This window comes from Monodelphis domestica, chromosome 5, assembly GCF_027887165.1.
Source record: "Monodelphis domestica isolate mMonDom1 chromosome 5, mMonDom1.pri, whole genome shotgun sequence".
Taxonomy (NCBI): domain Eukaryota; kingdom Metazoa; phylum Chordata; class Mammalia; order Didelphimorphia; family Didelphidae; genus Monodelphis; species Monodelphis domestica.
In genome coordinates, this window is record NC_077231.1 from 276,979,548 (window position 1) to 277,004,565 (window position 25,018).

The following is a 25,018-nucleotide window of genomic DNA, read 5'->3' on the forward strand; positions in this document are numbered from 1 at the left end:
CAAAGTATAAACTTTTGATATTTTCAATAAGTAATGCAATGTAGTTTGAAGTGAGATGTAAGTAAGTTATAAATTGTCATGATGTTGCATCTGTTCTTCTTTTGAAAATCCATTGACAAAACCACAAACTAAAACAAGCCTGTTCTGATCATTTTGTCTCACAGGTATCATTGATGGCTATGCAGATGAAAAAGCTCTTTTCGAAAGGCAAATTCAGGAAAAAACTGACATTATTGACCACCTTCAGCAGGAGTTGTTATGTGTAGGTAACAGATTACAGGAATTGGAAGCTGAGAGACAGCAAATCCAAGAAGAGAGAGAGTTACTTTCTAGACAGAAAGATGCCATGAAAGCAGAAGCAGGACCAGTTGAACAACGTACGTGTTACTTAGAGTATTTTCCTATAAGATATTATATTTATATGCACATCCATTCCGAATTGACTGGCTTTGGTTTTTCCTTTGGCATTTTCTATTAGTCCTTAAAATTTTGCTTTAAAAAGGTTGGAGCATATAAATGTATTACTAGTCAGTAATTGGGATATAGTTATTTTTTTCCTCAGGTATCAGTAGAAAAGAACACTTCTTCCCTCGACTTTATTCTCTTATCCCCAGTGGAAGTTGCTGATAATGCAGAATATGAAAGAACTTGTGAAAGGTATATGCTCTAATGGCAGAGAATGAAAAAAAAAATTAGTTGCTTGATAAACAGCACTGACTGACAAATGGTGAGCAATTTGGAGAGATGATATTGATTTTAGGGTAGAACAGAGTGAGAAAGTTAATAGCTTCTCTTTTTATCTTTTAGTCTATTTTTTATTTTTATTTTTTAAAGATACTTTATTTTACTAATTACATGTAATAATTGTTCACATACGTTTTCTGAATTTATAAGAGCTAAATTATCTCCATCTCCCTTCCCTCCCCCTTTCTGGAGATGGTAAGCAATTTGATCTGGGTTATCATGTTATCATTCAAAACATATTTCCACATTGTTCATTGTTGTAAGAGAATACTCATATAAAATCCAAACCCCAAAAATAAAAGCCCAAACAAACTAAAGTGAAAAATTATATGCTTTGATCTGACTCCGACTCCAACAGTTCTTTTTCTAGAGGCAGATAGCATTCTTTGTCCTAAGTCCTTTAGAATTGTCCTGTATCCTTGTATTGCTGAGAGTAGCTAAATGAAAGTTAATAGATTCTAAAAGCAGGATGCTATCAAGTTTAATATATTTGTAAAATAATAATAATAATAACTTTTATAGAGGAAATAATTCTTTTAATCTTTCAAATTAATTAACATCTAATTAAGGGTAAAAGTGAAAACTAATTATTAAAAAATACAAATTCTTTATGAGTATGGCATTTGAATTATTTAGTATTGAATGTCCATTTTTAACCTCTTTAAAGCTATATCAGTTTTTTATATTACAGATTATGATTATAATTTTAGAATTATGACTTTTGCAGCTTCACAAACTTTCATAATAATGTTAAATAAATAATGCTAAAATTTTTGGCCTGCAGTGAAGAATTCTTTGTGGTATTCTTTTGGTTGTTCAAATTAATATTTTGGGAATTTTCAGGTGTAAATGTTAGAACTTTTTATATTTAAAGAACAAATCTTATTGATGCCTTATATCTAGTATATGCTTAATGTCAATTGAATTTGATGAAAAATATTTAGAATTTCCAAGAAATGTTGCTAATGTAGCTAATGCTAAAGAGAACTTTAATCTTGTCTTTTGCTTCATTTTCTCTTTTACATTATATCCCACTTGAAGAATAGATGGCATGTAAATTACTATGCTTTTGTTTCCTTTTTCTTTTCTCATAGGGCTAGTAGATGCTGCAGTCGATGCAGCACCCGGAGCAGGTGTGTTTGTATACTGCATGGCCAGTCTTTAATTGGGTGATAGACTTACTTCCTAAAAATAAGTAAATAATGATTCTTGGACTTTGACTAACTGTTTCTCTAATTCTGAAACTTTGCTGTTTTATTTTACACTTACAGTCCTTCCTTTTAACAAAAAAAAATTCTTGCAATTAAAGAGCACATTCCTTTGTTTGAAATTAACATAAGAGATTCCTCTTAACCATCATCTTATTATATTCATTTTGGAACAGTTATTGAGACAAAATCGTGCTTCTTAACTTGCAAATATAATTAACACAAACAATTAATTATTTTACCAAGTGCTGTTAACATTGATTCATACTAACTGTCTAAATCAAGAATTGGTTAAGTAGCATATAAGATGATGGCATCACAAGAATCTTTGATATGTAGTGAACAGAAGTTTTCTGGTTGCCTTACATTTATATTCCTTTTTAGAATCAATAGTCTTTGCAAAGAAAAAAGAAGGTAATTATCTACAGCTTCATAGTCTTTTTTGGTTATTGGCAGGAATATCAACCATGATCTGGACCCTGGTGATAAGCATGTCTTAAATCTTTTCTCAACAGAAGAGCTTTGCATTTGATACACACTTGCCAGTCCTCTTCTGTTAGATATAGAAGTATGGGAGGCAAGAGCAATTCAGGAATGGATAACCATAAAAATCTCATTGTAATTGAATCATTGCTCTTTCTGGATTTCTCAATGGTCCTACATAAAGATTCATGGTATTGGTTCTTCAAATGTGATGTACATGCATGTGTATAGAAAGAGTATCTTGGGATTGAGAACAAACTCACTATTGCTCTGTGTGAATCAAGTGATGGTTCGTTTTTTCTTATTTTTGCATTAATTAAGTCTTGTCCTTTCCTTGAAGTAAAAACATGTACCTTTGACTTTCTTTGTGCTTTTTCTTTTCCACAAGAATCATCATTTAGTGACAATACTCGCATTTTAAAATACTTTATAATGATGATCTATGGTGGCATGATATAGGGTATGTTTAGATATTCTAAATATCTTAAAGAGAGAAAAAGAAAGCAGAGTTCGTTGCCTCTTTTTGTGTTTGAATTAAAATCCAGCATTTCTATTTCATGTGGTTTAAATCCTATATGTAGAAATGTGGGGTAATCATACTGTAATTAACATCATTAACTTGGTAACAAAACCTTCAGAACTTTTTCATTTGTAAACAGAACTACTGCAAGAAACAGAAAAGCTAATGAAGGAAAAACTGGAAGTACAGTGTCAAGCTGAAAAGGTTTGTGATGACCTTCAGAAACAAGTAAAAACTCTGGAAATGGATGTGGAGGAACAGGTCAGCCGCTTTATGGAACTAGAACAAGAAAAGAATGCCGAACTGATGGATCTGAGACAGCAAAACCAGGCCCTGGAGAAACAGCTGGAGAAAATGAGAAAGTTTTTAGATGTAAGTATAGGAGAAAAATGGAGATGAATCTGGCTTCATATTTTGAAGATCCAGAGGGTCAGCCTTGTCTCCACAGGATTATAGATTTAGAAATAGAAGGGATCTGACATGCCATCATTAATAGGACAGTCCTTTATTTTACAAATGAGAAAAATGAGCTGCTATTTAAACCCCAGGTCTCTAACTTCATATCCAACACTCTTACCACTGCATCCAATAGAACACTAGTTATAACCTTCCAGGTTTACAATTTTTATATCATGATGACTCATTCATACGTATTTAAAGATGACTGCTTTTAAAATTTAGAACTAGAGATGCTCTCCATAGCATTTCAAAAGTGATGGTAGTTTTCTGTGTTGATAATACTGCAACAGAATTTGTGCCAACAGTCTGAATGAAGAGGAGGCCAGCACACAGGCAATTGGCAAGTAAATAGTAACTCTTCTTCCCCTTTGCCCATCAAAGACTGAACCCATGGACAGGGGCAGGAGGAGCCTGTCTACCTCCCCCACTGTCTTCAGTGACCAGTGACCCATACCAGCATTTCCTTATTCCACTGAGGTTTTTTGTGGAAAATATCTTAGTCAGATGTATATTAGTTTCTGATTTTTTATTTTGGGAGAATCCTTAGATGCTTGTACAACCAGCTGTATACCTTGGAAAATAAAACTACATACACATAGTTCCCTTTGCATACTACGTGAGTTCTAATGTATTTGTTCTTTCCTTGAAGGATGCAGGGAGGAAGGAATTGAGGGCTGTCTTGAACATTTCATTAATCCACTCTGGTTCATACTCCAGACACTCAAGTGTTTTAGAATTTGTATATTACCAGAGGAGGAATGTTCATTAATTCAGTATGCCTTTATAAAAGAATTCTACATTACCTTGTAGACAAGTCATCCTAAATCAATTCTCAAATATCTCTCCTATGTAGAAAATTAAATTTTAGAGTATAATTAACAATTTTTTTCACATTTTACATTCTATATGGAGGCAGCTGGTGGCACAGTGTCTGGAGCCGAGAGAACCTGTTTAAATCCTGCCTCTCTGACACTTACTAGCTGTGTGACTCAGACAAATCACTTAATTTCTGTCTCTAAAAATGGGGATAATAATAGTACCTACCTTCCAGGGTTGTTATAAGTATCATATGAGATAATAATTGTAAAATACTTACCAGAATGGACAGAGTGTCCATCCAGGAGTCAAGAGGACCTGAGTTCAAATTTGACCTCATATAATTACTAGCTATGTGAGCCTTAACAGATTACTTGAGGAGCAAATGAAATAATCATGTAAAGCACTTAACACTGCCTGTCATGTAATACACACTATAAATATTAGCTCTTTAATTATACTGTGCTTATTTCCTTCCTCCCTGTATTTCACCTCATTTGAATTAAATTGACTTGTTATGCTTTAGGTAATAACTGCATTTTATCTCTCTTTCTGAAGAGCCAAATGAAGTTATAAGTCAAACCCCATAGTTAGTCTACCAAGATCTTACTTGCTTTTGGTGCACCATGATAAGAAGATTTCATTTTGCATCTATTCTATCTCCTCACCTTCAAACAAGACTGTGTAGTGCCAAATCATCAACAGTCACTTCCTTTGTCTAATCTTTTTGTACTTAAATTTTAGGAACAGGCAATTGATCGAGAACATGAAAGAGACGTGTTCCAACAAGAAATACTGAAGCTGGAACAGCAGCTAAAGGCTACCCCAAAGTTCCAGCCTATCAGTGAGCACCAGACTAGAGAGGTAAGAATTTAGACCAGTGGCTGCACCACACAGCTGTACTTGGAAAGTTTATGAGCGCCCCTTGAAATCAGGTAGACTCGAAACAGTAATACAAACAAATAAGTGTTCAGAACAAGAAGTAAAACAAGGATTTTGTTTTTTATTTTATTTTATTTTTTATTTTATTTGGTCAATTTCAAACATTATTCCTTGGTTACAAAAATCATTTTGTAATGAGAGGTTTTTGTTATGAAGATTGTTTCCCAATTTGTTATTTCCCTTCTAATTTTGGTTACATTGGTTTTGTTTGTACAAAACCTTTTTAATTTGATGTAATCAAAATTATTTGTTTTACATTTTGTGACTCTAAGTCTTGCTTGGTTTTAAAATCTTGGCTTTCCCAAAGGTCTGACATGTATACTATTCTGTGTTCACCTAATTTACTTATAGTTTCCTTCTTTATGTTCAAGTCATTCACCCATTCTGAGTTTATCTTGGTGTAGGGTGTGAAGTGTTGATCCAAACCTAATCTCTCCCACGCTGTCTTCCAATTTTCCCAGCAGTTTTCATCAAATAATGAATTTTTGTTAAAACAAGGGTTTTACTTAATATTGTTTCTCTGTAAAATGTTCCCTCTGCCCTCCAGATGCCCTTAATGCTCTTTTTTTGTTGTTGTTGTTAAACCCTTACCTTCCATCTTATAATCAATACTGTGTATTGGTTCTAAGGCAGAAGAGTGGTAAGGGCTAGGCAATGGGGGTAAAGTGACTTGCCCAGGGTCACACAGCTAAGAAGTATCTGAGGTCATATTTGAACCCAGAACCTCCCGTCTCTGGGTCTAACTCTCAATCCATTGAGCCACCCAGCTGCCCCTGCTTAATGCTCTTATTGAAATTTTGACTGCCCTTCTTATTTTCTCTTTGGAATACTTTAGGAGTATAGAGAGAATTATAATATAGCTGTCACTGCCTCACACTGCTCAAGATTTTATTTAGCATCTTGCTCTTTTAATCTTTCTAGTTTGTGCTTTGTTTTTCCCATTTTCAACAAACATTTAGCCACAATCAGAGGGAGACAGCTCTTTACTTACCATATTTCTAGTCAAATTTGTTTTCAGTGTTTAAAATTAAATGCCAAAGATATAAAGTCCTCCACTTTTCTTAAAATTTCCACTTTCATACTTAAAAATATGTACAAATAAGACCATTTCTTTGACTGTACCTGTAGTTTCACTGGCAGAGAAAATTCCTGATTGGGAAGTGCCTTCCTAATATATGCATCAGCAATTCATCTGAAACTTTTCATCTTGGAAAATTAATTATTCACTGAATCACAAAATCTCAAGAGTTGAAAGGAACAAGAGATCATCTAATCCAACTCATGTACCCAAAATTTCTTCTACAGCCTTGCCAACAGTTGGTCATACACCTTCTGCTTTTAAAACTGCAGGGAGAGAAAACTCATTCCTACCCAAATGGCCCCATTCTACCTTGCAATAGCTCTCAAGAGTGTGAGAAAGCTTTTCCTTTCTTCAAATCTCTGCCCCTCTTTCTACTACTTCTCCTTCCCCCAGGCTAACACTCAGAAGCCAACCAAAGTCTAATCCCTCTTCCTCACGACAGCCTTTCACACTCTTGCCTCCAGGGAACCTGGTAAAGTGGAAAGAGTAATGGTCTTGGAGGGCCACTTCTTTGCCGGACAGCTGGGGGCGAGTCACATAAACACTCTAATCCTCCATTTCTATATCTACCAAATGGCAGCCCAGGTTTCTCTGACTCTGAAACTCACCCTCCATTCTTGTATGCCATCTTGTCTCTTGTAGTTCCAACAGGGTTGTGGAATGTTAGTAGCAATGATAAGACCTGAATGCTGGAGACCAGGGTCTCCGCACCATTTTGTCTTTGTGTCTTCATTGCCTCATTGAATCCCGGGCACATACAGTTAAGTGTATAATAAATGCTTATTGATTGATTGGGGCAGAGCAGTAAAAAAAGAAACTGTGCTGAACATCCTTAGGACCTCTGACATGCCAATTAGTCACTGGATCTGGATATAGGGCAAAATCTATGTTCTAAAATAGACAAATCAGGAGTACTAAATAATTGATTTTGAAAATCCACAAATTTTGCTTCAGATGTGTTTTTACTAACTTTACATAGTTTGATAATAACCATGTGATTAATCATTCACCAAGTATCAGTGGTCTGGTGAGTGCTCAGCATTTTGTTTGGCACTGTGGGAGATAAAAAACAAGTAAACTGTGATATGGAAATCACTTTAAAAGACTGATATATATTAATTTAAGGTCGCCAAGGAATTCAGCTATGTAATTCCTTAATGAAAACTCAAGTCAGCAGTCAACCTTTTATGGAGTTTTTTATTACAAACAGGAGGAAGAAAGGTATGAGAGAGAGAGAGAGAGAGAGAGAGAGAGAGAGAGAGAGAGAGAGAGAGAGAGAGAGAGAGAGAGAGAGAGGAAGAAAAAGAAGAGGAAGAGGAAGAAGAAGAGGAAAAGAGAATAGGGCTTAAATACCCACTCTGCTTAGGCTGGGCCAAAGGCCCAAGGCCTTGGATAGCCGAGGCAAAGAAAAGAGATCAGTCCCTATCACTCATGTGACCAAAATGGAGAAACAGTCTGAGGGCCTCCACTCCAAGCACCACGCTCCAACAACCCCACTCTCCTCCACCCAGGAAGTTTCAGCACTCCTCAGCTCTCCTCTACCTCACTTCCTGTGTCTCACCTGTGCCAATGGTGGCTCTAGCTTAACCCATGACCGCCCAGAGGTCTTTCCCCTTTGCACATGTCTGTTGAAGGCCATATTCTGTAATAATTAAATCTTGAGCTTTGCTGTAGCCCTTTCTAAATCCTGTTACCTTGAGTAGGGTGGAGATTGTAGTTTCCAAGACCTGATTCTGTTATTCCAAGTATCTCTATTGTTATTGATTAGGATCAGGAAATAGCCAAATCTCATCCTCTAAAGAATGGTTTGAACAGGGTTGAGTAGTTTTGAAATTCACAAAACCCCATCATAATGTGGGAAGGAAAGGCAAAATATACATTAAATACTATTGTGCAACGTAAGATCATCTATAATTATGTGTTGAATCATGTGGTAAAGACTGTAAATGCCCTGGGAGTTCAGAGGAAGATGAGAAATGGCTTCAGGAGGAAGATGGGATTTGACTGGATCTGAAGGATTAACAGGATAGAAATGGATTGAGAAGAAAAAAGATGTTCTATGTGAATTAAAGCTCCCAGGAAGAACTGACTCAGCATGTCTGTGGAACAATGACCAGTTAGAATGAGAAAAGCATTTTTAGAATTAACTAATAATGACCAAATTTATTTATTTTTCTGATTCCCAAATGTGATCTAGGAACATGAGTTTTTAATTAAAAAATCACAATACACTGGCAGTGTTCACTAATACATTAATTTATAGACATATAAACTATATTATTAAATAGAAACTATTTATAGCTATATATGTATACATAAAAACTATATATAGATCACATTTGTAATACTTGGATACCTATAATCTGTAGCTGACTAATTTTGTGTAGTATCTTCAGTTTTAGAAAATAAACTTCCTCTTCTTCCCCTGCCTCTTGCAGCTATGGATCTCCATAATCTCTCCTCTTACCTTTCCAACCTTCTCTACTACTACCGCCCTGAAAGTTCCCCATGTTTCAGCCATACTGAACAACTCCCTATTCCTCCCCAAAAGCCCATGTACTTTCCTGTCCTCCTGGAAATCTTGTGTTTTCCCTTCTCCAGCTATAAAGATCCTGCCCATCTTGTTAAGATCTAGCTCAAGTACTACCATATCCATAAAGGTTTATCTTAAAAATCACTCCACCTTGAAATTATTCCTTTGTACCCCTTGTATAGTTCTCAACACTTTGTTGCTTTGTATTTTAGTGATGGATTTCCATAATTTCTTCTCTACCAGATAATAAGATTTTTTAGGAAATAAGCCATGTCTCATACATTCTTTTTAAACCCTTCCCTTCCATCTTAGAATCAATACTGTGTATGGGTTGCAAGGCAGAAGAGTGGTAAAGGCTAGGCCATGAGGGTTCAGTGACTTGTGCAGGGTCACACAGGTAGGAAATGTCTGAGGCTGGGTTTGAACCCAGGACCTCCCATCTCTAGGCCTGGCTCTTGAGCCCTATAGTTGCCCTCATCTCATACATTTTTAGTTCCTCCCAGTGTCATTTTTATAATAGATGCTTAATAAATATCCCTAATAAACAATGGCTCACCCTCAGAGGTAGTTTCTGAGTTAGTCATGCTGCCCTTCCTCTTTGGATCACCTTGTTTCACTTCTATTTCTGCTCTTTGGGAGGTTTTTCTTCCTCAGTAAAAATCCACTCACAGAATTCTTCACAGAATTCTCCTTACCCAGCTTTTATTATGTAATGTGGTTGTCATGCACAGAAACCCACTAGATAAGAGCTTAGAAGGAGCCCCGAGGCCTCCCCCTGCCCCTGCAGCTGATCAGAAACCCATTCTGCAATGTTCCACATCAAGGGACGGTCCATCATGGTTCTCCAGGGTCAGACCAAGTCGCTTCCTCTGATGCCAGCCATCACTGGTCCCAAGGCTTCAGCAAGATCCCCCTGGCGGCTCAGGATCTGGGCCCCTGGCCATGCCAGTGCCTTCTCCTGGAACAGCCCCAGCTGGTCTGCATCTTTCCTAATATGTGGCACCCTGTCATCCTCCTTTATGGCCATGCGCCTCTCTTCATAGAGCCCCGGGCTAGGTCAGTGCCCAGCCGGCAAGACTAATTTTTTGATATCTGTTAAACTTGTGATCCACTAAACCTCTCAGATATTTCTCACAAAAACTAGTCTCCAACCAGTGCTTCCATTACCCTGTATTCTATGAAGTCGTGTTAATGTCACACACATCTCTATACAAGTCACTGGCTTGGCCTGTCAACTCTGATTTGTAGATTGCCAACACACGTTGCTATTGTAAGGATGACAATACCTTTGCGGCTCTCCATCCAAGAGCTCTACCCAAGATCACGCTGAACCCTTTGTGAATCTGGTCATTGAACCAGTCTTAAATCTCTCTAGCTCTCCAGTCCCCCAGCTTCCATGGTGAGAACACAAAGGAGATACCAAGTCTTGCCAAAATCTAAAATTATGATGTCTACGGTGACCCCCCGATTAATTGATACATAGTGACCCTGTCAGAGGAAGAAAATGCAATAAGTCTGGTTTTGATAAGTGTTAGCAATCTCCATCTCATGTTCCTGAGAAAGCCATAAAATTATTTCCCATTCATGACCAAGAAGAGATGGAGAACTAGACATTTTCTCCAATCCTCAGGACCTCAAACCTCTCCAGAATAGAAATTGTGTGCCAGAGATAAAGTGAAGCCAGGGTTCTCCACAGTCGGTACAAACTTGATGAACAGCAAAGAAAGCCAGTCTTCCTTCAGCCCTGACCCTTGTGGCCTCGGTGCCCCCTTGCATCTGTCCAGCCACCCTAACCACAGGAAGAACACACTGGTGGGTGATGACAGAATTCACTTCCATGCATCAGCCTCATAGCCTGGTCTCGCTCTGGAGCCAGAGAACTGAGGCGCAGAGAGAAGGGAGCCTTGGGGCATTTCCCTTAGCCTAAGGGAAAAAGCCCAGTGTCCTGTGGTGGGCCAGTTCTCTCTGCCTAAAAGTTATCCAGGCTCATGAACTGAGAAGTGCTTAGGACAAGAGGAGGCCCCGAGGGAGACCTCTATCACAGGGGACAGACCTAGAAAGTGAGGAAAATAAGAGGGTTTGAAAAGATTCAAAATGACCAAAGATCTGAGGAGGAAGAAAACTCACATAAGCTGATAAACCAACAAAAGATTTTAACAGCAAAAGGAAATATGACCTCCAGATTTAGGAAAAGAGTTCTGACATCTATAAACAAATACCATAAAAGAAGAAAAAAGATTCAACACTAGATGAAGCATAGGACGCTGTTAGTTTTGAGGTACATTAAACTACAATGCTGTTCCTGGATGGTTTTATAGAGAAATGGGAATTATTAAGAGCAGAATACAAAGTTATAAAGGAACCACTAGCTGAGCTACAAGAACACATAACCAGTAATACAGTTGTCAAAGGAGATTCCAGCATTCCTTTTCTTGGTTTTATATGTCTAACAGAAAGGTAAAAGGAAAAAGAAAGAACTGAACAAGTTCTGGAGAAACTAAAGCTAAAAATACTTTAAAATACCTTTTAAATGGGACTGCAAAAATTTGCTTTTCAGTGCCACATAGACAAAATGACCATTTACTAGAGCAGAGAAATTGGTAAACAGATGTAAAAAGACAGCAACAGTAAATTCATCCTTTACATACTATAATCCAATAAAAATAAGTCAGTTCAGAAAACACAAAGAAAAGACACAAGCCCAAATGGAGACTTAACAATGAAATTCTAAATAATTAATAGCTCAAAGAAATCATTAAAATAACTCATAATTATGTGAAAGAAAATAACAATGATATAATATACAAAAATTTCTCAGATGGGGTTAGAACAGTCATTAGTAGAAAAATAAGTTCTCTAAAATCACACATTAATAAAATATAAAAAGATAGGATTAATGAACTTAATGTTTTATTTTTCAAAATTAGAAAGCTCACAATAAGCAAGTCTTTTAAAAGAGCACAAGTGAAGGGGCAGCTGGGTAGCTCAGTGGATTGAGAACCAGGTCTAGAGATGGGAGGTCCTAGGTTCAAATCTGGTCTCAGGCAGTTCCCAGCCATGTGACCCTGGGCATGTCACTTAACCCTCATTGCCTAGCCCATACCACTCTTCTGCCTTGGAACCAATACACAATATTGATTCCAAGACGGAAGGTAAGGGTTTAAAAAAAAAAAGCACAAGTGAAGAGATATTAAAAATTAGAAGAGAAATTGACATTGAAAATCAAGAGGAACAATTTATAAATGAAACTAAGTTAGTTCATTGAAAAGACAAGTAAAATTGAGAACTTTTAGCCAATATGATTAAAAAGAGGAGAGCAGAAAATCATATCAAAAAATAGCCAATGAACATGATGAAATAGCAGCAAAACCAGAAAAAAAGAATAATCAGACCCTATTAAGTAGTTTTATGCTAACAAAATATAAATGTAGTAGAATAGAGAAATACATTAAAAATATACTAAATATCCAATCTCTCAGAAGACCAGATAGAAATCTAAAAAATCTAATCTCAGAAAAAGAAATAGAACTAGCTGTATAGGAACTGAAGAAGGGGGACTTCTGACCCTAATGGAGTCATAGAATTCTATCATACTTTTACAAAAATTAGTATTGATACTACACAAATTATTCTCAAAAACTGAGGAAAGTGCCCTACCAGAATCGTTTTATGCAGCAAATATAGGTCTAATATTTAAGCCTGGAAAGGATAAAACATAGAAGGAAAATATAGACCAATATCAATATTGATTCAGAAGTTTTAAACAAAATACTGTCAGACTACATTAATTTATCTAAGAAATCATACCAAAAACTTGCAGATCACATAATTATCTCAATAAATGCTAGGAAAGCCTTTGAGAAGTCAAAGATTCAAGTTATGCTTTAAAAAAACATAAGGTTTTCTCATAGTTCTTTTTAAGTCCATAATTATTTGATATGGGTCTGGGAATGCTAGTGGCAGGAGTAAGAAAAGAGAAAGAAATTAAAAGCATAATAGATAAAGAAATAAAACTCACTATTTGCTAATGATATGATGGCATACTTAGAAAATACTAGGGAGTCAGCAAAGATACTAATTGAGATAATTAATAATTTTAGTAGTTTCAGGCTGCAAAATAAACCCTTAAAAGCCAAAAAAATTAAAAGCAGCAATAGAAAGGAAAAGCTCATCCCAAATAACTACAAAAATAAAGTACCTGGGGATTGACTTAACAAAACATACAAAAGACAGGTAGAGATTCAATTAAGAAGTTTTCTTTAAAGAAAAAAAGACCAATTTAAATACCTGGAGAAATATTTAGCACTTATACGTGGGCCATGTTACTCTATTAAATATGATGATACTATTAATGTTAATTTACACTTTTTTTTTATACCAACCTATTGTCAAAGGAATACTTTCTAGAACTTAATGAAACAATGATATCCATTTGGAAAAACAATCTAAAATAACAAGGAAAACAATAAAAAAAAGTAGGAATGGAGGGAAATGGTACTTTTTAGACCTTAAATTATGTGGAATTTAAAAAAAAAACTCTTACTTTCTGTTTTAAGCAGAACAAAGACTAGGCAAAAGGGCTTAAGTAACTTGTCCAGGGTCACAGAGGAAGTATCTAAGGCCACATTTGAACCCAAGTCCTCCTAACTCCAGACCAACGGCTCTATCCACTGCACCACTTAACTTTCCCCTCATTAAATTATATTATAAAGCACCAGTCTTCAAAACTCTCTGGTATTGGTTAAGAAAGAGAGAGGTAGATTAATAGAAAGATAAACTAAACAAAGAATCAGAAACTAATAATCCAAAGTTCAGTAAAATGGAAAACATTGCTTAGGAAAAAATTATCTTAGTGTTCAGAATTACTAGGAAAACTGGAAAGCAGGCTAGAAGAAATTAGGCATAAATATTCACCCTTTTCCATATTCCATAATATATAATCAATGAATGTATAACTTTACTATTAAAGATCATCCTATAGGAAAATTATAAAAGAAAGCAATCAGGTATCTCAAAATTATGGATGAGATGGATTTTTAACCATATGAGATAAAGGCAGTTACAAAAGAGAAAATCGATAACTTTGATCCTTGAAACTGAAAAGCTTCTATACAGACAGAATTAATACATCTAAGATAAAAGAAGTAGTCTGAAAGGAAAATAACATTTGCATGAAATTTTTCTCTAAGGGTTTTAATTCAGGACATATAAACAATTAACAACATACATATGAGACTAGTAGACATTCTCCAGTAGAGAATTGGCCAAAGGATATGAAAAAACAATTCTTGAAGGAAGAATTGTTGGGGGCAGCTGGGTGGCTCAGTGAGTCAGACCTGGAGACAGGAGGTCCTGGGTTCAAATGTGTCCTGAGATACTTCCTCACTTTGTGGCCCTGGGCAGGTCATTGCCTAGCCCTGTGATGACAGACCTATGACATGCATGTCAGCACTGACACACGTAGCCATTTTTGATGGCACACAGCCGCATACAGAGAAGTTTTAGGCTGAGTGCCGAGAAGAACGTTTTTCTCTCAAAGTGCTATACCTCCCAAGTTATGCTCGGTATTTTGGCTAATTTTGACACACCAACCTTAAAAGGTTGCCCATCACTGACCTAGCCTTACCTTAGAAATAATACACAGTATTATTTCTAAGACAAAAGGTAAGAGTTTTAAAAAGAAAAATTGCAAAGTATTCACAATCACATGAAAGAATGTTCCAGATCACTAATAATAAAAGAAATGCAAATCAAAACATCATACCCCACAAACTGGCCAAAATGATGACAGTGTTATTAATGTTGGAGAGTTTGATGGAAAATTTTTGTTATTGTTGATAAAGCTATGACTTGGTACAACCATTTTAGATAGTGGCTTGAAATTATGCAAATAAGTTACTAAAATGTCTATACCTTTTGACCAAGAGATTTCCAGTACTGGGCTTATGCCTCAAGGATTAATGGAACTGAATGTTACTATGTTATGAATATGATGAATAATGATGTGAACAGAGCCAAGAAAACATCAAAAGTTAAATACAAATGTTGCACTATTTGGGGGGCATTTTCAGTGTATTGATCAGTTATGTTTGGGGTTTTTTTCTTCTTTACCTTTTTTTGGCTTTTAAAAAAGTTCTTCATGATACAGATAGCAGGATTATTGAGATGATTATGTGATTTGCAAGTTTTTGGTATGATTTCTTGGATAAATCAAGGTAGTCTGACAATATTTTGTCTAAAACTTCTGAATCAGTATTAATGATATGGCCTATATTTTCCTTCTATGTTTTGTCCTTTCCAGGCTTAAGTATTAGACCTATATTTGTTGCATAAAACGATTCTGATAGGGCACTTTCCTCAGTTTTTGAGAATAATTTGTGTAGTATCAATACTAATTTTTGTAAAAGTATGATAGAATTCTATGACTCCATTAGGATCAGAAGTCCCCCTTCTTCAGTTCCTATACAGCTAGTTCTATTTCTTTTTCTGAGATTAGATTATTTTAGATTTCTATCTGGTCTTCTGAGAGATTGGATATTTAATATATTTTTAATGTATTTCTCTATTCTACTACATTTATATTTTGTTAGCATAAAACTGTACTTAATAGAGTCTAATCTTTGTTTCCTGACTTTGTTGTCATTTCGATTCTTTCATGCCATTTCCACCAATAAAACTATCTGTTTCTGGTATTCAATTTAATATGGCCATGCTGGGGACTTTGGGGGCAAGAACTTTCTTTTCTGGGTCTTCAGGAGCTATAGCTGCTAAGGAATCAGGGGTGGAACACCTGCAGAAGCAGCTACCCACTCAGGCCTCCCCAGAAGGGGCATTGCTCTTCCCACAGGGCTTAGGTGTAGGTTCCCTGGGCTCAATCCACAGGTGTCTGAGTTCTCATACGCTTTTCTCCCCATCAGTGGGGCTGCCATCCTGCAAATCCTTCCTTTGCACCCAGCAGAGAGGCATCATGGCATCTGAACCAAACTGAGCCCAAGAGTATGTTGTGTTACTTCATTAATCCTGATGTCTGGAGCATCATCGTGCAGATCCTTTTTATTGGACTAGACTTCAGTGGTTTTAGGGAACTCTCAGGGAGCACATTCCCTCTCCCAAAGCAGAGCCATGCCTGATCTTGTGTTCTGAGTCTTAGAGAGTTCCCTGAAATCAAGAGAAGTATAATGACTTCCATCCTGTCCTTGAGCCACTATGCATCAGAGGCAGGATGTGAAGTCCTGCCTTCCTGATCTATCAGTGCTGATGCCCATAAGTATTTAATAAATATTCATTGATCAATTGGTTGATCTTACTATACCATAGATGTGAGGAAAATGAAATGCACATGAAAATAAATTCTTTTTCCTGTATCAAAGTGTAACCAGTGTTATGGTGGTTTGTATGGACTGCCTGGCTTAAGTCCGGTCAGTAAGTGTTATTAAGGTCATATGCTCTAATCAACTTATTGTGAAGCTCCATGAATATATAGAAAGGCAGAAGATGGGCCCTGTTCTCAAAGAACTCCTAGTCTAATGAGCGAGTCAACATGCAAACAGTTAGATAAAAATAATAGGAGAAATTGGAGATAGTCAGCAGAGGGAAGGATTAGCAGAAGGATCAGGAAAGGCTTCTTGGAAAAAGTGAGACTTTAGCTGAGACTTAAAGCCAGTAGAAGTAACTTTTTTATTTCAATGTACCTACCATCAAGCCCTCAAACCTAGATTTTCTCAAAGACAGTTTCCCTCAATTCAGCTATAAAAATATTTAAAAGATAATATAAAAAGCAAATATTGAAATTCATAAAAAAGTAGTAACTAAAATGTATAGCATAAACAAGATAATCTAATGTTTCTCTTTCCTTCCTATTTAAATTTTGTCAGTTCAGAAAAGATCACCTATTAAAAGTTGGGAACATTAGCTGCTTACCTTCCTACCCAAAACTTAACACAGTATTTTATACTAAACACATTTATAATAGAAATATATTTTTTCCTACTATTATTGTCATACTAAAAATAAAGAACTCCAAATTCATCTTGTACATTATCTTGCTAGGTTGAGCAGTTAACAAATCATCTCAAAGAAAAAACAGACAAATGCAGTGAACTCCTGCTGTCAAAAGAGCAACTTCAGAGGGATGTACAGGAACGGAATGAAGAGATTGAGAAATTAGAATCCCGAATAAGAGAATTGGAACAAGCTTTACTTATTAGTGCGGACAATTTACAAAAGGTAAACTTTATTTTGTGAAGGCTAATTTGACAATTAATGTGTAAACTTTTATTTTTTTCTAGTGAATTTACTTAATAGGTATAATGTTTTTGTGATTTTTTTTAAAGAAAAAACTAGAATCAAATTAGGGTGCCTTTTGAAAGAGGAATGTCTGAATATGATAAATGTAGAAGGCATGAAGCTGGAAAAAATAGAATTGAGTAAGAAAGAAACTAGATTATAAACATAAAAGTGAGAAGACATGATGCAAAATTACAAGTCCACTTTTTGCTTATTTAAACAAGCCATCTCATAAACAAACAAAATAAAAATATAAACACTATCATTGTTTGCAGTTTACATGGTGCAAAAAAGACTTCACAGCAAGGATGACAAATAAGTACCTGATCTGCCTTAGCTAGAAAATATTCTTTTTGAGAGACACCCATGCTGTCACTGATTTAGAATAAAAACTCACTTGGAAACTGTCCCAGAGGACAGTGATAGAAAACTAAGAAAAATTGCCCCCCAAAACAAGAAATCAGTAAAGAAAAAGATGAGTGCAGAAGAATAGAGTGGTTTAGTCTCTCTCTACTGAGAACCTTCACTCGGTTACTTGTGGAATATCAAATGATATTTCTCCTGGGTGTCTCAGGTTCAGGATAGAGCTCCCCACAGAGCCACCCATCTCCTAATGTCCCTGTTTCTGTGGGTCCTCCCGTTCCCTCATGTTCACACCTGAACATCCTCAATGCCAAATTCTTCCTCACCCTTCTTCACTCAGATGGCCTCCAGTGCCAGTTCTTATCATTTCTACTCTCATATCCTCTTTCCTGGCTGTCCTTTTCTAGTCCAAGTTCTCACCACCTCTTATTTGGGCTGTTGCCATAGACCATTCATTGATCTCCCTGCCCCAACTCTGTCTTCTCTCCAGGAGAAATATAAAGGAAAACAACTTGGAAAGGCCCCAGAAGATTGATCATGAATCAATCAGCAATGAATAAATGAATGATAAAATGTGTTTTCAGCATTTACTAGGTGCCAGTTACTTGGCTAAGTCCTGAGAGTACGGGGTCAAAGGGGAGCTCTCCAGGAACAAGAAGGTTTGATGTGTGTGGGGGGGGGGGGTGACAGCTACAAGGGATCCCAGAAGTCTAGTGCAGACTATATTAAGCCTTAGGAACATATACCCTGCCTAAGGAGGTGTGGCCAGGGTGGATAGTGTTAGGATGGAGTAGAGCCAAAGGGGAGTTGGAGCAAGAGGTTCTGTAGGATTGGCAACATGGACTTGATTGTGGTTCCAGAACTAAAGGTGAGGTGTCCCGTAAAGTATAGGTGACATCAACTGTGAAGGATAACTGGTCCTCCACAAGAGTGGGCCAGTGGAGGCACTCACCCGGGGTGGCCTAATTCTAAAACTGGAGAAGCCAAAGCCTTCAGGAGGGGTTTTTTGTTCCAGACACAACAGGGGCTAGCAAGAAGATGGAAGATGGTTTGGGTCCAGGGAATGGAAATACAGACACAAAAATACAGTCTCTACCCTTGAAGAGCATTATAAACTATGAATCTGTGGCAGGTGAAAGATGAAACAAGTAAGGAAACAAAGGTTCAGTCTTCCTAGTATATTGATTTGTTAAGCAGTGCATGGCAGGACAAAAACTTCTCAACTTAGGCCTAGATCCCAAATGTGGGGGGGAGGGGAGGGAATACAGACTTTTATACATAAAAATAATTAATCCAATAAGGCTGCTTAATTAAAAGGAAACAATACAACCTTAGGTAATCTGATCTCTAATTAGAGGGAAGATAAGGGACTTTCCAAGTTGGGAAAGGGAGAGCAAACAGGTGTCGTTCCCTGAATTCAGAAAAAGAAGTGTCTCACTCCTCCCAGGTGCCTGTATACAACCTCAATACAATCTGAACACAAAGTCTGTATACAATCCAAGGAACATGGGGCTAGTTTTCAGATAAAACATGTGGGTTGCCTAAGATTTACAATTGTGTGATATATGTACAACCCAGTGGAATTACTTGTCAGCTTCAGGAGAGGGGAGGGAAGAGACAGGGGTAGAATGATGAATCATGTAAACATGAAACCATGGGAAAATATTCTAAAGAAAGAAAGATTTACAATTGTGAGAAAACTGCTCACATCAGCCTAAGGATCTGAGAGGGTTTCTGGTCAGCATAACCCAGGTCTTTAGTAAAGGGTCTCTAAACAGCAGGAAGGGCTAGGTTCAAACAGTGCAGTAAGATCTTCTCTCAATTCCTACAGCTGAATAAAGTACTCTAACAAGACAGAAATTAGACTAAACCCCTAATTTAAAAGAAACTAAACTAGCTCCAGAATTGAGTCATAAAATGGAGTCAGTATTGCTTCACTCAATCGCCTCCTTTCTCACGACCGCTTGCTCTTCTGATCCCCTCAATTTCTTCACATTCCATCTCTCAGGAGAGATGTGGTGGACTAGAGATGCAGAAGTGGTGCCCTCTTCCAACAGAGCCAGTGTCTTAGTCTATGAGCATATAGTAAGAGTTTACTTTGTGCCGAGCACTGTGCTAAGTGCTAGGGATACAGAACAAGACAGAAATACAGGCCCTGCCCTTAAGGAGCTCTCCTAGTGAAGGAGACCAGAGGGAAACAACTATGGGCTTACTAAGGATGTGCATTGCAGTGGTTGGTAGTCTCAGAAGAAGAGAATTGGGAGCATATGGCAGAAGGTGGGAGCTGAACTGAGTCTTACAGGAAGTGGGGAGGAGAAGAGAGAGACAGAGACAGAGAGCCTTCTAGACAAGGGAGCCAGAGGAGTGAGGGAAGGCAGAGTCTCTGGGTTTTATAAGACAAGGGAAAGAGTCAAATCTGAGAAGACTGGAAAGGTAAGGCCAACTTGGAAAGAGCTTTAAAAGCCCATCTTGGGATTGAGTCACTGGAGTCAGAGCAGGGGAATGACATAGTTAAGCCTGTACTTTACAAAAAAATCACTTGGACAGCTAGGAGGAGAACAGACTGGAATGAGGGAGACAAGAAAGCTTTTGAAGATGTCCAGGCCTGAGGCAATAAAGATGCACCAGGGAGGGGGCTGTGTGAGTAGGCAGAGGGGATGTCAAACAGCCTGTCCAAAGACCAGATATTTGGAATAAGGGGGAAAAGGGAAGCTAACAGTTAAGGATGATGCCTCAGGTGAGCGCCTGCATGACTGGAAGATTGTTGTGCCTCTCGATAGTAAAAGATATGGGAAGAAAAATAATGGTTTTGTTTTAGATTTGAGATATCTACCAGACATCCACCTCCAGGTGTCCAGTAATCTGTCAATAATCATCAGCATAGAAACTGTTGATTCCCTCCACGGACGTAGGAGAGATGGAAAAAAGAAGAGGTCCAAACATACAGATCCTTGGGAACCACCCAGGGTTGGTGGGTGTGACTTGGGCAGAGATCTAGCAAGGACATGGAGAAAGGAGCATGTAGAAAGGGAACCAAGAGGGATCAGCTTCACCAAAGCTGAGAGAGGAGATAATCTCCAAGAGAAGCAGTCGATCAGCCATATCAAAAGATGCAAAGAGGTCAAGAAAGATGAGGATTGAGAAAAATCCATTAAATTTTGCAAATAAAAGGTCATTGACAACTTTGGAAAGAGCAGTTAAGTTGAATAATGTAAAGTAGAAGTCAGACTGCAGAGTTTAGAAGAGACTATTCATCTGCTACTATGACTTCATCTCTATCTCCCATTCCCTGTAGTAAGAGAAAACTATCCCCAGCCCCTTGTCCATAATCCAACTCTCTGCACACACTCATCCCCCTCCTCCCATTCTTTTATCCTCTCCTCCAATCCTATCCCACTCCAATCCTGTACATCTCTTCTGTGCCTGTAGAATTTCCATTCCATCTTAAACCACCTTCTATTCATCTTGGATCTCTTTCTCTCATTTATCATTCTCTCATTCATCATTTAGCCCACACTGAGACCTGATTCCCCTTTAATGACTGTCTTCCCAGTTTTCCTTTTCAGCCCTGGCTGTATTTTCTCTCCCAACTCCAACATACTGGTCCTGGATGGGGAGTCAGAACACCCCCTGCTCCCCACCATCACTTCCAGGCTTTAATCACTTTCACTCAATCTTTTCTCCTTTGAAAAATGTAGTCAGTCAAAATTTTCTGCCTAATCCAAATCATAGTGACTATCAAGTATTAACACCAACTAGTTCTCATTTCTCAGGGAGTTAAGTGTCTTACTCACAATCTTCCTCCTCTCCTCCTCTCCTCTCAGTTCCTTCCCGCTATGCTAGGGACTTTAATATTCATGTAGGTGATCCACAATATTTATATATGTACTTAGTGTCTTTGCCCATTAGAGTATGAGTTTATTGTGTGTTGGGATTATTTCATTTTTTGTATTTCTATCCTCACCTGACATATAGTACAGGCATTATAAATACTTGTTGCTTGATTGATTTGATACAAAAGAGGGCTTCTATTTAGGGGAAGGGGAGAGTTGGTGGGCAGTGGTAGTGACATAGAAAAAGAAGTAAAGGGCATCAGTAAAATATTTAAAATGTAGAGAAGAGCAGAAAAGTTCAGAAGGGAAAAATAGGAGGGCACTTTTGTTACCACTGTTTTAAATTAAATAAACCTAAAACCATATATTATAGGAGTTATCAGCATACAGTCCTCTGTGCCATAATTTGTATGTTGAAAGGTTTATTAAGAGAAAAAAAATTTTCAATGACACAAAGAGTTGCACAGAATAAAATGGAGTGGTGAAGTAGTGAGAGCCAGAGAGAAAAAGAGAAGAGTATCCATACCCACAAAACCACAGATCTGTTCAAATAGGAAAACTGAATATCTCCAGTACTAATTTACCTCTACAATTATGTATATAATAAATGCTTATTTTACATATATACACCTTTATGTAAAATTGAAAAAACACTTTTTTTATGATCACTCTTTTTTACAGGTAGAGAACCGAAAACATTTTGGAGCTGTTGAAGCCAAAGAATTGCCCTTAGAAGTACAATTACAGGCAGAACGAGAAGCTTTGGATAGAAAAGAAAAAGAGGTAAAAAAAAACTTGGTTAAAAATTTTAACTTAAGATTTGAATTATTTTCAATGTTATTTTTAAAGCATCAGTTGAGCTTTTTTTTCTATAAAATACTGCAGCTTATTAACTAAAAAGATTTTTGTCTTCTTAAAGATATATCACCATGCAGCAATAGGCTTCACATGGAAATTGTGATTTTCTAAAAAATAATTAGTATTTGTCTTTTCTCTGAACTTGCTTTAGTAATATCTTTACTACATGAATATCCCAACTTCACTGAGCTCTTCCTAATGTAATATTTAAAGGAATTGTTGAGGATTGAAGAGGTAAAGGGGGTAAGGAAGGTTTTATAACAAGGAATGGAGGAGTTGAAGGGAGAGAGGGACTATGGCTGCCAGGGAGGTAAAAGGAGAGAGATACCCCCTGCTGAGAGGCTATCTTTGAAATTGGGATTCCCAAGAAATGGGCCACCTATTATAGCCTGAGGGGGCATCCCTATTGTTTGATGTTGAAGACACCCCAGAGCAGGTAAGCACAGACTGTCCTGAGGGACAAGTCTCCCCACCCCCACCAAGGTCACCCAGCAGGGGTCCAATAGAGACCGTTTATGGTTGAATGGCTATCCTTAGGTTCAGCTCCCTCTATGTCCCCTGAAATGGTTGTTCTCCTCTTATCTGACTGTGGTTATTTAAATAAAGATGAATTTTAATAACAAGTTTCGATTGGGAGGTATCAGGCAAGAGGGAGTCGGGATTCCCTAGATTGGGTTTGAGTCTCTCAGCTTTTGAGCTGAGGCCAGGCCTTGCAGGCTGGTAGAGGGTTTCTTTTATTCCTGTCTAAGCTAATCTATGCTAGTTTTCTTAAGTTCAAAGTCTTAGCAGTAGACAGCAAGAGAAAGAAAAGGTTCTGACCTTCAGAACTGGTTGAGCTTGTCTCTTCAGGCTGATGTCCCTAAAGACCGGCCTTACAGTTCAAATGGCTCCCCTTAAATCCTTTTGTTCGATGACATGATCACAGGAATCCATGTAGAGCACACAGTTGGGGAAATCCAGGAATAGAGGTACTTCTATCCTGAGACAGGGAGAGAGATTCCTTCCAGTCCAAGGGCCAGGAGAAAGAGAGAGCAAGCATCAGGAGACCAACTGTCACTCTAAGTACCCCTCCTCCCAACAACTGTCATTCTTGTCAATATCTTCTCTCTAACATTCCAACTGCTGTTTGTTCCACCTGAGTGTCAGAAAGTCCAAAACTTGCTTCAGTTTTCCTTTCCACAATCTTCCCCTTTTTTTGTTGTGACCTTCCCAAGGTCACTTATTTTTATTATATACTCACCAAGCTACTAAATCTAATTTCTAACTATTCCTCCCGAAATAACAAACTTCCCTCCATTACTCTATCACTATTCTATGCTAACTTTATCTACTCTAAGGAATTCTATGAAGGAAATTTTGGGTAAGGGTAGTTTTAGGGTTTTACAATAAATTCAGTACAATAAATGTTTGAATAAAACCATTACAAAGAAATTTGAATCTTAGTGCTAATACTACTTAGTCTTGTTAAGTTAGACTAATATAAACATTTTTCCTATTTTATATATCTATAATTATTTGCAAACTTTTATCTATATTTATTTCCATTAAACACAATTTCAGCATCAGCTTTACAATAAACAATTAAAAGTTTACTATGCAAATGCATCTTAAGACTATTTCTAAGTATAATTAACTATCTATGCTATGCTTAACTTAACTTACTCCTAATCTATTCCCTACTTATTATAACTATTCTCTAAATCCCTAGTCTAATCTATAACCTAATCTTATGTACAACATATATAACACTATGCTACATATTTACAGACCCTATCACTGTTACTAACCTAATTATAGTATATACATTATTTATAGATATTATTTACATGTAATACAATAATATACATAGTTCCCTAATCTTGATGACAGTCAAATAGAAATATCTATTGATCTTTCTATTTGCCTAAGACATTATGGAAATAACTATATACATATTTACATTTTGCATAAGTACCTTTTCAGACACTTGTTTATTTAAACAAGGTCTCCCAATCTATGTCAGTTTGTGATTTTGTGCTTTGTGTCTAATAGTGTTGTGTTGAATTAATACTTATCATGTTTCTTCAGATTTCCACTTCTCATGTTGACTGATGGATCTCTTCTTTCTTCCAAGTTATGTAATGTTGCATGCTATTTCCCTAATAAGTGAAATTAATTTTGTTTTATGATTTCACCACACTCAGTCTTACATATAAGTCCTGTTTTCCATCTGTCCTCTTCTTATATAAACAAATGTACAAAGTTCAAAGTCTTAGCTGTCCATTTCAGTTTTTTCTCTTTGTCTCTTCTCACTAGCAGCTTTTCTTGATGCTTTTCCCCTGAGATGCTTTAAAATCTTTTCCTCTGGGATGCTTTTTCTCTGGGCTGGAAAGCTGACTTCTTCTCACTGTGACAGGCTTGATTGCCAGGATCTTGTTGTCTCGAACATTATGTGTCACTATTGTTTCTTTGTGGTGTATTTTTTTGATGTTAATCAATTTTTGTTTTCATTTCACAGCACTATCTTTTGTGTAGCTATCTTCATCTTCTATGTCTGTTACAATGGTCTCGGATTTTTCTGGTTTTATGTGGGAATAGTAGAACCATGAGTCTTTCCCTGCAATTTTTATAGCTTTCAGGGTAGTAAGCAATACTTCATGTGGTCCAGTCCATTTTATGTCTGTAGCCACTTTTCTATTGAAATTTTTTTAATATACTTTGTCTCCTGGTTTGATGTTGTACAAATTTTAATCCAGGGGTACTGTTTGTTATATCAAGCCCATTTCATGCAACTCTGCTATTCTTGTTTGTAAAGCTTGTATATATTTTGTTAATTGACAATCTCCACTTATCATTGCAATGTAAGCTGGTTTACAAGCCCTTCCTTGCCAAATTGCATGTCCATGTAGCATC

General features: G+C 37.0%; 1 protein-coding gene across 1 annotated transcript in view; it reads left to right on the forward strand.

Annotated features, from left to right (window-relative positions):
* Positions 1–25,018, forward strand: part of AKAP9 (A-kinase anchoring protein 9) — a 188,256-nt gene that overhangs the window by 129,219 nt on the left and 34,019 nt on the right. The window contains exons 24-28 of the mRNA XM_056800198.1: positions 165–377; positions 3,095–3,327; positions 4,975–5,094; positions 16,836–17,012; positions 21,950–22,051. Coding sequence (XP_056656176.1) covers positions 165–377; positions 3,095–3,327; positions 4,975–5,094; positions 16,836–17,012; positions 21,950–22,051 — 845 coding nt within the window. The remainder of the gene's footprint in view (positions 1–164; positions 378–3,094; positions 3,328–4,974; positions 5,095–16,835; positions 17,013–21,949; positions 22,052–25,018) is intronic.